General features: G+C 37.3%; 1 protein-coding gene across 1 annotated transcript; it reads left to right on the forward strand.

Moving 5' to 3' along the window:
- Window positions 1–11,253: 11,253 nt before the first annotated feature.
- LOC147505404 (uncharacterized) lies at window positions 11,254–11,955 on the forward strand. The gene has a single exon (XM_086605535.1). It carries the CDS (start codon window positions 11,254–11,256, stop codon window positions 11,953–11,955), a length of 702 nt encoding a protein of 233 aa, XP_086461661.1.
- Window positions 11,956–13,445: the final 1,490 nt, after the last annotated feature.

Here is a 13,445-nt window from a genome sequence, read left to right on the forward strand (position 1 = left end):
TAACTATACTATTTGAAAAGCCAAGATGGAAGACTTGCTCTATTGCAAGGACTTGACACAACCCATTAAGAATGGAGGAGTAAAACCAAATGCAATTGTCGCGGCTGAGTGGAGCATGCTAGACAAAAAAGCTATTAGGTACATTCAACAGTGGATTGACGATAGTGTCTTCCACCATGTATCCCAAGAGACTACCGATTTTAGCTTGTGAAAGAAACTCGAAGACCTCTATGAGAAAAAGTGGGCCGAAAATAAGGTACTACTCATTAAAAAGTTTGCTAACACGAGGTACAAAAAAGGTTCTTCAATGTCTTAGCATCTTAATGAAGTACAAAATACCATCAATCAGTTGCATTTGATGAAGATTGATATGGGTGACGAAGTTGAGGCTTTGTTACTATTAAACTTTATACCCAATAGTTGGGAGACTTTAGCAGTTTCTCTTGGCGAAGCCGCTAAGGATGGAATCATTTCCATGGAGATGGCTACTGGGGCATTGTTGAATGAGGAGACAAGAAGTGGTTCAAGAAGAAGCTCCTCTTACTCATAGATCATTGTCACAGAGAAGCGGGGGAGAGGTAAGAGTATAAAACCATCTCATTCTAGAGGTGATGATAGAAGAAAATCTAGGGGTGAAGCTAGAACTCCTAAGGCAGAGAGACAATGTTGTTATTGTGCCACCAAGGCTCACTTCAAATATGAGTGTAAAACACTGAAGAGGGATGAGAAAAATAACTGTGTACATGAAGACATGGTAAAGAGGAACGGGAGTACAAGCCGAGATACTATTGTAATAGTAAACGATGATCTAGTGGGGATTGTGTTAGATTGTGGTGAGTGTTGTGTTAGTACCTCATGCCAGGATACAGAGTGGGTGATAAATACAGGGCGTCCTATCACGTCACACCGCACAGGAGTTTCTTCACTACCTACAAATGTGGTGAATTTGGTGAAGTGAAAATGGGTAACAGTGGAGTCTCGAAGATTATAGGCATTGGTGATGTTCATATAGAAACTAATGTCGGCTACACCTTGACACTCAAGGATCTAAGACATGTTCCTAACATTCGACTAAGCCTAATTTCTGTTGGGAAGTTAGATGATGAAGGCTTTCAAAACTTGTTTGGTAACGGGGTATGGAAACTGAGCAGAGGTTCCATTGAAATAGCCAAAGGGAATAAAACTTGCTCACTTTACAAGACACAAGCTAGTTTGTGTAAAGTAGAGTTAAATGCGGCACAAGAAAAAGCTTCATCTGAACTATGACATAAGAGACTGTGTCATATGGGATAAAAATGCATGAAAGTTTTTGCCAAACAAAAGGTCTTACCAAACATCAAAGGTACGCATTTAAATAGATGTACTCATTATTTGGTTGGAAAGCAACACAGGGTGTCTTTCCAAAGATTCCCCTCTCACCGAAAGAAGAATGTCCTTGAGCTAGTACACACAGATTTATGTAGTCCTATGAAAGTGAAGTCCCACGAGGAGCTTTGTAATTCTTGATTTTCATTGAGGATGTGTCAAGAAAGATATGGGCATATAGTTTGAAGACCAAGGATGAAGTATTTGGCGTGTTCAAGACTTTCCATAGCATGGTAGAAAGAGAGACATGAAAGTTTTTGAAGTGTATTCGTTCAAATAATAGGGGAGAGTACATTGGGCCGTTTGAAGAGTATTGCAAGAGTCATGGGATTCGTCATGAGCAGACAGTTCCCAAGATACACCGCAACAAAATGGTATAGCCGAGAGGATGAGATGCATGTTGTCTCACTCTAAATTATCAAGAAGTTACTGGGTAGAAGCAATGTGCACAGCCGTATATGTGATTAACCTATCACCTTCGAAGCCTCTGAATAGTGTATATGAAAAGTGCGGATGAATAGTATCGGATAAAAGAATAGTATCGAATGAATAGTGTATATAAAAAGTGCGGATGCGCAGTATCGGATAAAAGAATATATCAGAGGAATAGTGTATATGAAAAGTGCGGATGCGCAGTATCGGATAAAAGAATATATCGGATGAATAGTATATATGAAAAGTGCGGATGCGCGGTATCGGATAAAAGAATATATCGGATGAATAGTGTTTATGAAAAGTGCGGAAGTGCAGTATCGAATAAAAGAATATATTGGATGAATAGTGTATATAAAAAGTGTGGATGCGCAGTATCGGATAAAAGAATATATCGGATGAATAGTGTATATGAAAAGTGCGGATGCGCCGTATCAGATAAAAAAATATATAAGATGAATAGTGTATATGAAAAGTGCGGATGAACAGTATCGGATAAAAGAATAGTATCGGTTGAACAGTGTCGACGAACAGTAAGAAAAAAAAAATGACGAATTTCAAGTTTATTTTCTATTGCTTCTCGAAATCTTCAAATTTTTTCTTATAAAATGTGAAAATTTCGAGAGGGAGCGATGTGATGGCCAAATATCGTACATACCGATATTCACCATTATTTCAATAAAGTTCTAATACAATATCGGCATGTGGGCTGATATATTCATGATAAATTTCAGGTACAAAAGAAAGAGACAAGGATGGACACATGTCAAAAGTTATTAGATGGACACATGTGGAGCAACTATAAAAGAAGTTGAGACAAAAGAAAGAGAGGGGGAGATTCATTTCCCACACTGACTTTTTCTATTTCTCACATGTAAACAAAGAGAGAAATAGTGAAAAGTGTAAACACCATTAATGAATAAGAAAAGTTTAATTGATTCATTTTATCATTATTTTCTTGTATCTTACACAACCCATAGAGAATAAGATCATCCTCCTTTGTAATGAACCTTGCTAATGAATCTTTGAGTTGGATTGTAGCCTCAGTTTTTAGTCATATCACCAAGATTATTCCATGCCTCCCATTTGGCTCTCTCATTTGGTAAAAAAAACCTTGGTTTATGGGTATTTACTCTTCCATTAATAGATTGGTTATATAAAGCATAAATTTTAATTTTTCGATATTTCTACTAACACATCCACCAATTATTTTCTAGGAAATGACTTAAATATTTGAGATACTTCAAATAAATATGATGAACCAAAAAATGGTTTATTAAACATTGGTCCATCTGTTAACAGCTTCAATATGCCTTTTATAACTTTTTGATTATCATGCAAAGAAGTAAACAACCTTTTGGCTTTCCTCACATGTTGAAACTCATCTAGAGTTGCTTGGGGGACTTGGGGCAAGGGATTAACTGATGATGTTCGTGGTGGTGCCAAAATGAAATTCGGGAGAGCCCCGTCTCCTAAAAGTACGTCCACGCAGGCGACTTGACAATTCTCTAAACCGCCTCACGAGTTTTGCTACAATCAAACTTGCTTTGACCAAAGTCATAAGAACCACCAAGATTCCCAAAATAATTCTAACTAAAGATAAAACCTTGGTTAGGCATGTCTAGAGCAAAAACACACGGGACGTACGGAGCCAGGATTCCAAGCTAGGGTGCCAGATTATGTACACACCCCATCCCCAAAAACAAAAGTATGCAATATTTTTTTATTTTTTTTCTAGAAGGTATAAATAATAAAGATCAACAAAATTATGCACTTATTTCAATTCACAAAACTAGAGTGCGTTGACTACTAAGAATTTAATAAAGATTGATGAAGTTAACTACTTAAGCACTTAAGTCATTAATTGATACTACTATGTCTATATATATCTACATAATCTAGTCCACAAGTCTACAACAATTCAACAAATTGTTAACTTCCTATAATGTTATAAGCAGTCTATATAATCATACTATCATGTGGATAAAACTATAAAAGATTAACATTGAAAGTAAAAAATTACATTGTTATTTTTTTTAAAGTGAAAATTTTATTGATAATGATAATGAGTTTTACAAATAATTAGGACAAGCGCACAACAAACTACGCCGCAAGTCCTTCTGAATTTGTTTTTTGTTTTTTGTTTGGGTTGAGGTCTGCCCCTTGTTTAAGTATTGAGAGTGAAAGAAAAGAGGGAGAGCTTACGGGTTTGTTATGGGTGATTAGAATTATACAAAATGACCGGTTGGGTTTTGGGCCTTTAACTATTTGTTTTAGTCTCATTAACTCATCAAACATTCAAAGCCACATTTGTCCCTCTTTAATGGTTTTGGACTCAAAATAAATGAAAAATGATAATTTTATAAGGGCAAAAAGAGAAGTAAAAAAAAAAACGTTGGTTTATTAGAATATTTTTATTAGTCTCTTTTTTCATACTAATTTTTTTGTTGATTATATTCTCACTATAGTTATAAAAATTTTGGGGGTGCGATAGTAGAAGTTTGCTAAAATAATTGGGGGTGTGAGTCATTATAGTTTGAAGATTTTTTAAGACAATTAATTATGTGGTAGTGGAGCTTTTCTAATCTCAGGGGGTGCGACCTCCCCCACACGCACCCCCTATATCCATCTATATCACATCCCACTAAAACAAGAATCCCTATATTCTCTATCCATTGCAACCATTCTTTCATATTGAACCAAAAACATACGAGACTTGTTAGGGCAAATATGCAAGCTGAAAGTGGGACTGACGATTTTGCCCCAAACTGCAAACTTTTCGAAATGATAAAACCCAAGAGGGACACAAACGCTAACATGAGTTGAATAAGATGATTGTAAACTAACCAGGTTTTGATTGTATTAGCCATGAAGTAGAAGAAAGGTTAGGAATGAAGAAGAAAGGTTGAGAGGTAGTGAAGAAAGTGGCGATGGGGAAGATTATGCAAAGAGAGAGCTATTTAAAAAACATCGTTCAATATGTGTGGTCTCTCTCTGTACAATCTCTGTACTATAGTCTTCATTGGTCTTGGAATAGGTTGGCTAGGTTGAAGTTTTAGCTTATTGAGAACGTGAACTTGATTTCTGCTCATGTACCAAGCACTGGAGGTTTTCAACAGCTGTAAATCCATTTTTTTATAAAAGCGCAAACAAAAAATGTTTACCTTATACGTTGCTATTTTGGTTTCGGCTGCTACTTCTTTTTATATTTGGATTAGCAAAATAGAAACCAGGCTTTGTATTGGTGAATAGTTTCTATAGTTTATATGCTTTGCAAACCATGTAGTTACACTAAAGAGGAAGAAGAAAGGGCAAAGAAAAAAAAACGGATGGCCAACTAAACCTATCTATGGTCACGTGGAGAACTCGACTAAAGAGTACACAATTAGAATCTCTACAACAAGAACTACGTTTTCATTGTGCGCATTGTCTCTTTTAATGGAGTTTGATAATTACACTAACAATATCTTAATGAAGAGCCCGAATACCTATGAGCCTAATTACACTAACAATCTCTTAATGAAAAGCCTTAATACCTATGAGCTTGTAAAACCGTGGTCTATATAATGATCACTTTGATAAATAAGACACGTCTTTTATTGAAAATCCCATATGCCAATGAACCTTATAGTCTAATACAACTCGTAGATTAACTAGTATGGAGCCATGGACACCATAGTTAGCAATTCGTAATGTGGCAAAAATTCAATACAAAAAATATTCGAATAAAATTTGAGGTTCGATAAGAATTCGTTTTTTCAATTCAGATTATAAATACGAAAACGGTAAAAGTTCGGTTTGTAAGTAATTCGAGTATAATACGACGCGAAGCTGCAGGTGCCGACTAGCAAAGTCGGTAAAACCTTTGGGTGATGATAGTAGAGGTTTGGGGCTCGAACTCCGCTAGCATCAAAGAGTTACTGATCTCATTTAAAACAGGCTTACCAAAAAAAAAAAAGTATAATACGAAGCTAAAAAAAATTTAAAAAAAAATACGAGAAAATTTGTCAGCATACTCAGCAGACTTTTAGTGAAAATACGAATAATTAGCGAATAACTCGAGAATTAATAATTTCATTCCGAATTAACGAATTATTCTGTATCTTTGAAAAATACAACATTTTTAAACATTGTCCAAATTAAACGAATTATTCACGAATAATTCGCTGAATCGCTAACTATGAATTGGACACTAGAAAAAATAAACAACTGGTGACCGTCATCAAACTCTTCCAATACAAACTAGAATCCTAGAACTGGTGACCCTTAAGGACATTTAAAGGTCATGCACTAGGTCATTCTAGGAATATATTAATTAGTTGGGAACTTGGGATGAACTGTAAGTCTTTTTTTAGTCTAAACTAAGTAGGATAAGTACCAAATCTAAAACAACCACAACTTCACCTACAAAATGATTTAAAACCTAATATTTTGTATTTATGATTTACTAACTATAAAAAACATCTCTACAAAAATTCAACTCGTTTGATATTCTCTAACTTAGATAAAAATTATTGTCCATTTTAAAAAATATATAACGGTCCAGAAATGTTTAGTTTTTGCAATCATCTTTTACCAATGTTAAAATTGTCAAACGAGTTGAATTTTTGTAGAGATATTTTTTATTGTTAGTAGATCATATGTACAAAAGATTAGGTTTTAAATCATTTTGTAGGTAAAGTTGTGGTTGTTTTATATTTGGTACTTATTTAAGGTCCTTTTAAGAGCGGATATATATATATATATATATATATATATATATATATATATATATATATATATATAATATATGAAAAGTCATTTGGTGGCTGGATGAACCTATAATTTCAATCAAACTGGCCACATGGATGAACCTAAACCTAATTTCAATCAAATTGGCCACATGGATGAACCTAATTTCAATCAAACTGGCCACATTTTTCTTAATTTATTTACCTAGCCATACGGATGTGAGTACGAATGATTGTGCAAGTATACCATACATGTCGTGCGAAACCGGATAAAAATAGTGTCCACGCATTTTAAAGTCAGCTAAATTAACAGAAATCAAATTTGATCAAATTTGCAATTTTCGCAAAACTCAAATTGTCACCAAAACCCTTAAATTGTCACCAAAAAATCAAAAGTGGAAACAAACCTCTAAATTCTAACTTGCTTGAACCCAATTATCAAAATCTAACATAAAATGGTGAGATTTTATTTTATTTATTTATTTATTTCATTGCACCTAATTAATAAATAAAGATGATGAGAGAATATTTGGTTAACGGGAAAGGCATGATCTTGTTTTTTAACCTTAGAGAAAACTAGGGTTTGAAGGGTTTTTAAGTAGTATTTTTCCTTTTTCTTTTACTTGATTTCCCAGTTCTATTTCTTATATTATTATATTCCTTGTTAGGTTAATCTAACTCATCTCTTATCATTTTAGCAGATTATCTACATATATTCTTTAGTAATCTTCCATTTTTTTTTTTTTTTATTGGCAAGCCTGTTTTAAATGATGATCAGTAACTCTTTGATGCTGGCAGGGTGCGAGCCCCAGACCTCTGGTATCATCACCCAAAAGTTTTATAGACTATGCTAGTTGACACCTGCAAAAAAATGTGTGGGCAAGCCTGTTTTTAAAGAGATCAATAACTCAAGTGTGTGTAGAGGGTTCGAACCCCAGCCTTCTGGTATCATCACCCAATGGTTTTTTACCAACTAAGCTAGAAGGCACTTACAAAAAAATGTGTGGGCAAGCCTGTTTTTAAAGAGATCAGTAACTCAATTGTGTGTAGCGGGGTTAGAACCCCAGACCTCTGGTATCATCACCCAAAGGTCTTCCATTTTGAGACATCCTTTGCCACCTCTTTGTTCTACACTCAATTCATAATTTCATACCATACGATACAAATCTCAAACTATATATAGAAAATAATGATGTATTGAAATGTCACTTACCAAACAACAACTTACGAGCATAGGAATTATTTCTACCATGACACATAACATCGATGATGCCCTTGGCATCTTGTATGGTTTGTAGTTTGTAGTTTGTACTACCAACTGTGTAATACTACTTAACCCTTCCTAATTTCAACACTAGGAGCAACCATCCCAAGAGTAAGCTTTCAGTCAATCTTGCGACCTTTCTTCTTTTATGTCCTGCTTTGTGTTTTTTTTACTCTGAATACGGTTCCACTACTACGTCATTGTCTGCACAAAAACGGGTTTCCAAACTTCTCATCACCAACAACCAAGCTTTCCAATACTCTGACAATTGATTAAGTAGATATACGAATTTGAATTGCAAAAAGAGGAATCCATGTACCTTGAAAACCTTGGCGGAATGAACAATATATTCAACTTAAGAAATAGTGCAACACATTCTTGATCAAAAATATAGAAATGATCCGATTCAATGATACTTGGTAACATTTTTGAGTTGGAACCTATGTATGTAATACACTAATACTTAAAGAAAATGATAATAGGATTTTTATTATTGTAAAAAAATAGGATGATTACATCAATCCCTTAAATGGCTGGGTTTTTAAATAGATAGCCAATTTATGATTATGATTTCCACTATTCTAGAATGTCCTAATCTAGACCATTCTAGAATAATCATATATTCTCATATCATACATTTCTCCAATAAGTCGATTTTGTAAGACAACACAACAATAGTGTAGATATGATTGTAAAACTCATGAAGTAGATGATGACTCCAGCCCAGCACACATACGGAGCGAGATATTGGAGGTCTTTTTAATTGGTATTACACAAGATCTAGTAACCAAAGCGGACCAACGACTATTACGACATCTAGTTACAGTTGCTAGGTCGAGCAAGGGAACATGGCGTGTCTTGTGGCGCTTGAGTATACTAACAATGAGGTACTCAAACTTTTTAAGTGGAAGCATAACTTTTCTACTGAAAAGGTCTCCCAATCTAATGCCCTTGTTTGGTTTAGATTTCCGGGATTGAGTTTGGAGTTTTGGGAGGTCCGCACACTCATGGCAATGGGTAGAGCAGTTGGTAGGCATATTCATCTTGACGCAACCACTGCCTCAAGAGATATGGTGTACTATGCAATTCAAGTGTGTTGTGCGACATCAACTTAGCCAAGTTAGTCCCATATTAGATTTGGGTGGAGGTTGAAGGCATGAAAGCCATGATCCGTATAAGTATATATGATACGGCAAGATATAAAGCTAGGTAAATTGCGAAGTTCTATAATCACTGCAAGAGTGTGGGGCACATTGATCGATTGTCGGTTTCTCAAGGAAGACCTTGAAATCCAAGGAAAAACAATTTAAGTCACTAACAAAATGGAGACCAATGACCTAGAAGGGATGACAAAAGAAGAGGAGAATCCTTCCAAGAGCAAAGAAGTGGTAGTGGACACTACTCCCTTAGGGATGAACAACGTGGTTGTAGTGGTGGACTACCCCTAGAATGGTGGATAACACAACGGTAGTGGTGATAGACAATGGGGACTCGATGAGAAGTACAAGCGGAGGTTGTAAATGTGGAAACTAATGCTGCATCTGAAGCACACAACCATGAGCTTTTACAAAAACAAATGTTGGCTAAACAAGCAGTTAATGTGGTTAATATTAATGCAATAGTTGTTGAAGAACTAATTACTGGAGCTTGTCAAGAACAATCGGGGGATCAAGAGAGGAGAATTGTGAGGAGGGTAATGACCAAGTTGATGGCTAGGTTTTTCGGAGTTAGAAGCAGCAATTGATGATCATAGTGAGTCACCTGAGCATTTAAAGGAGGACTTCGTGGTTAATTATGATGAACTTCTTGGTGATCCTACTGTATGTACCAGTGTACTTGTACCCCTACGAACGACCATCATTAGGTACTACTATAAGAGTTGCCCACTAATGCGGCGTGCTTGCTTGTCCACTACTATGGTAGTCCCGCTTGCCTACTAGTTAGGTGTGCTTGCTTGCCGCCATTGTGTGGCATCCCTGGCATCGCCTACTAGTGGCGGGCTTGCTTGCCGCTTTTGCCATGTGGCGATGGCAGTCCCACTTGCCTACTAGTGTGGCATTCGGGCATGCCCTCTATTGGAGGATTTGGAGCAATGACACTGCCCACTAATATGGCACCCAAGTTATATATAGCAAGTCCAGAGATATGTCAAGGGATTTTTTCCATATAAAGCTTTTGGAAAGATTTCATACAAAGAGGGAAATATCTCATCAAATAAGGAAAGGGTATTTTAAGCAATAAGATTCCTATAAATACCCAACAATCATTTCAAACAAAGAACTATGTGCATTTTTTAGACTTGATTCCAGAGAACAATTTGGATATGTAGGCAGCCATTGGTGGTACAGTCTCTTTCACTCTCTATCAACCTCTCCAACAAGATCATTGGTGTGTTTGTGTGAGTCCTCACCCTAACATAATTGGCGCCGTCCGTGGTCCTTATTGATGGACCCTCTTCCACGTTCCTTCTTCCAAGCACCATTAATGGCAAAAACTACAAGGTCTCAGGCGAACAAGAATGCAAGAACACAACAACAACAACAACAAGACGAAAATCCGGAAGTAGTAATCAATTAGGATGTGATAGAACAACCTACTGCAACAGATCTGCAAGATCAGCCTTTTCAACTCCAAGTGCCACGACAACCCAGATCTAGACGTCTGCCATCTTAGGCTCTAGTAACTCACCTTCAAGATCTAGATGTTACAAATGCAAACGAAGTAGATCCAGGAAATATGGAGATAGGAGATGAAGACGTGCCGTTAGAAGTATTGCGTCAGAGGTTAAGAAGAGAGAAAGAGCATAGCAACTACTTGCAAAAGCAACTGGACAAAGGAAGCAAGTACAAAGGGATGACGCCGATGCTGCATCTTCCACACCGGCAAGAGCTCCCAGATTCGGTGAAAACCGGAGTGTATCCAACCGACTACAATTTAATTACGGTACATCCCATCCATTGGAGCATGTCCCTGAGTATCATCACTCAAGGTCAAGCAGACATTCATCCCATTCAAAAAGACGATCCAGATCTCGAAATACCAACAACACTAGGCGTAGAAGTGGTTATAACATGACAAGATCATTGAATGTTGATCATAGCGCATCAAAAAGGTGGACAACATCCACCATAAGGCGTAATCTTTGAACGCCAAGATCGGGGACCTCGTGAGGCAAATTGCAACATGACCTTAGACATGGCTTGAATGTAGCAAACCGATACAGACAGGTTAACGACGGTCAGCCCAGAATATGGCGACACAAAAGAAATGGCTCCCCAGTTCGATAGCCTAGCCCGTTTTATCGGGATAGGTCTACAAAAAGCTCCAAGGAACCAAAGCAAAAAGCTGGGGCGACAACACCGTGAGATGCAACATAGTGAAGTTACTCCTCAAATCGTAAATCTATAAGCCACGGGAGTACCATTCACAGAACAACAAATCAAAGACATCATCAAGAAAACAATGACCAATGTGGGTGTCACTGAAGCACGATGGAAAGACCTTACAGTGAATAAAGATGTCGTCGGGAGATTTTCCCTAAAGATACAAAATGCAAAGCATCAGAAAGGATTCAAACAGCCAGACCTTCCTACGTTCAATGAAGCATCAGGAGGTGACCCGAACAATCATGTTATGGAATTTAAAAGCAGGCTAATTCTATGGCGCAAAGATGACCCCCTCCTGTGCAAACTTTTTTCGTATACATTAAAAGGAGAAGCTCTACGTTGGCTTTCCAGCTTGCCAGCTCAATCTATCGCGTCATTTCAGGAATTAGCAAACCAGTTCACAGATCGGTTTAAGCATAATTGGACACGTCCTAAGGATGTCAACATCTTGCTCAACACCAAGCAGCAAAAGGATGAAGCATTGGCAAAGTTCGTAATTCATTTCCGCCAAGTGCAAGCAGAGGTCACCGATGTTCCTGACGTAATGATCATTCATGCATTCAAGGAAGGAGTCCATTTTGATAAAAATGGAATCTACAACTCCCATGTACGGGACCCCCCACAATCCAAATCCGATTTGTTTACACAAACACAGCAGTTCATTAATGTGGAAGAAGATGTTAGATCAAAAGCCTCAAGAGACAAAGACTTTCGGAGTAAAGACTCAAATGAAGGTAAAGGCAAACAGAAGCAAAACATATCAGAAGGGCCACAATAGAAGTTAGAATACAACAAGGTTAACATAGTTGGTGAGGAAATGAAGCTCACTCCATTAAATGCCAAGTACAATGCGATATATGAAAATATCAAGGGACGCAACTTACTTTTTCCTCCGCTACCTTTGCCTGAAAACACTAAGTCTAAACGTGACAAAAATCTTTGGTGCCACTTCCACAATGATTTTGACCATGAAACAGGAGAGTGCAGATCCCTCAAGGGAAAAATACAGAGGCTAGTCGACAAGGGACAATTAGACGAGTTTGTGCTTTCAAAAACTGTGAAGCAAAATGTAGCAATGACTAGCCACAATGTCATACTAGCTGGTCATGCCAAAATCAATGATGTTTCACGAACAAGGAAAAAGTGTGAACAATGAGCCAAGTTTGGTTTCTTGCAGGAATTTTATCACACCAATAACATTGATTTTGTCGAAGGAATAATTCTTTCAGAAACCACAGAGCCTGGTCCCCTATGTTTTAGTGATAGAGATCTAATTGGCGTCCATCATCCTCATTATGATGTTGTCATCATCTCAGCTTTCATTGGATTATGGCAAGTTCAGCGCATCATGATAGATCTTTGGAAGTTACATTAAAGCGTCATTTTTGCAAAGTTGCTACAAGAACATCATTTGTCGGAAAAATTTAATTATTACAGAAAATACTCCAATCATTGGGTTTGACGGAACCGCAACAACCCCAGTAGGAAGAGTCTCTCTACCAGTCACGCTCATGGACAAGTCCATCGACATTGAATTCCTCCTGATAAATTGCAAGTCCCCTTACAATGCAATCCTAGGAAGAAACTAGCTCCACAGCATGGGCGCAGTAGTCTCTACTTTTCACCAGGTAGTAAAATTCCCATCTTTTGACAAAATTTGTAAGGTACGCGGCCACCAGATGGCTTCCCACAGCTGTCACAAAAAATTCTTGGAGGAATATCGTCAGTCGGATATGCGGGGAAATACAATTCTCAGTAATTCGCAAGCAGTGTCTAAATTAGAATCAGTCACGCACAGTATTTATACTGTTAGTTCACAAAATGAAGGACCGCCGACTATCGACCGCCTCTTAAAAGTTCAAATTGGGAATTTAGGCGAAGAAACAACTTTCATATCGGCAGAACTTATGGAAAATGAACAAAAAGAAATGGTAGCACTCCTCAGAAAGAACAAAAAGATCTTTGCTTGGTCAATCGAGCAGATGCCAGGAATTAGCCCAAAAGTTGCATGCCACACACTTGACATGGATCCTACCATCAAGCCAGTTTGGCAGAAGTCTAGGTGCATGGCCTTGGATAGAAAACTCAAAGTCAGAGAGAAAATTGATCGGTTACTCTCAACTCAGTTTATACGACCAGTTTCATATCCGCAGTGGTTGTCTAACGTGGTTGCAGTGCCCAAGAAAGATGGTAAAATGAGAGTGTGCATTGATTTTACAAACCTTAACAAAGCTTGCCCGATTCATCCCGACCCTCTTCCATAAATAT

Source organism: Coptis chinensis, chromosome 4, assembly GCF_015680905.1.
Source record: "Coptis chinensis isolate HL-2020 chromosome 4, ASM1568090v1, whole genome shotgun sequence".
Taxonomy (NCBI): Eukaryota; Viridiplantae; Streptophyta; class Magnoliopsida; order Ranunculales; family Ranunculaceae; genus Coptis; species Coptis chinensis.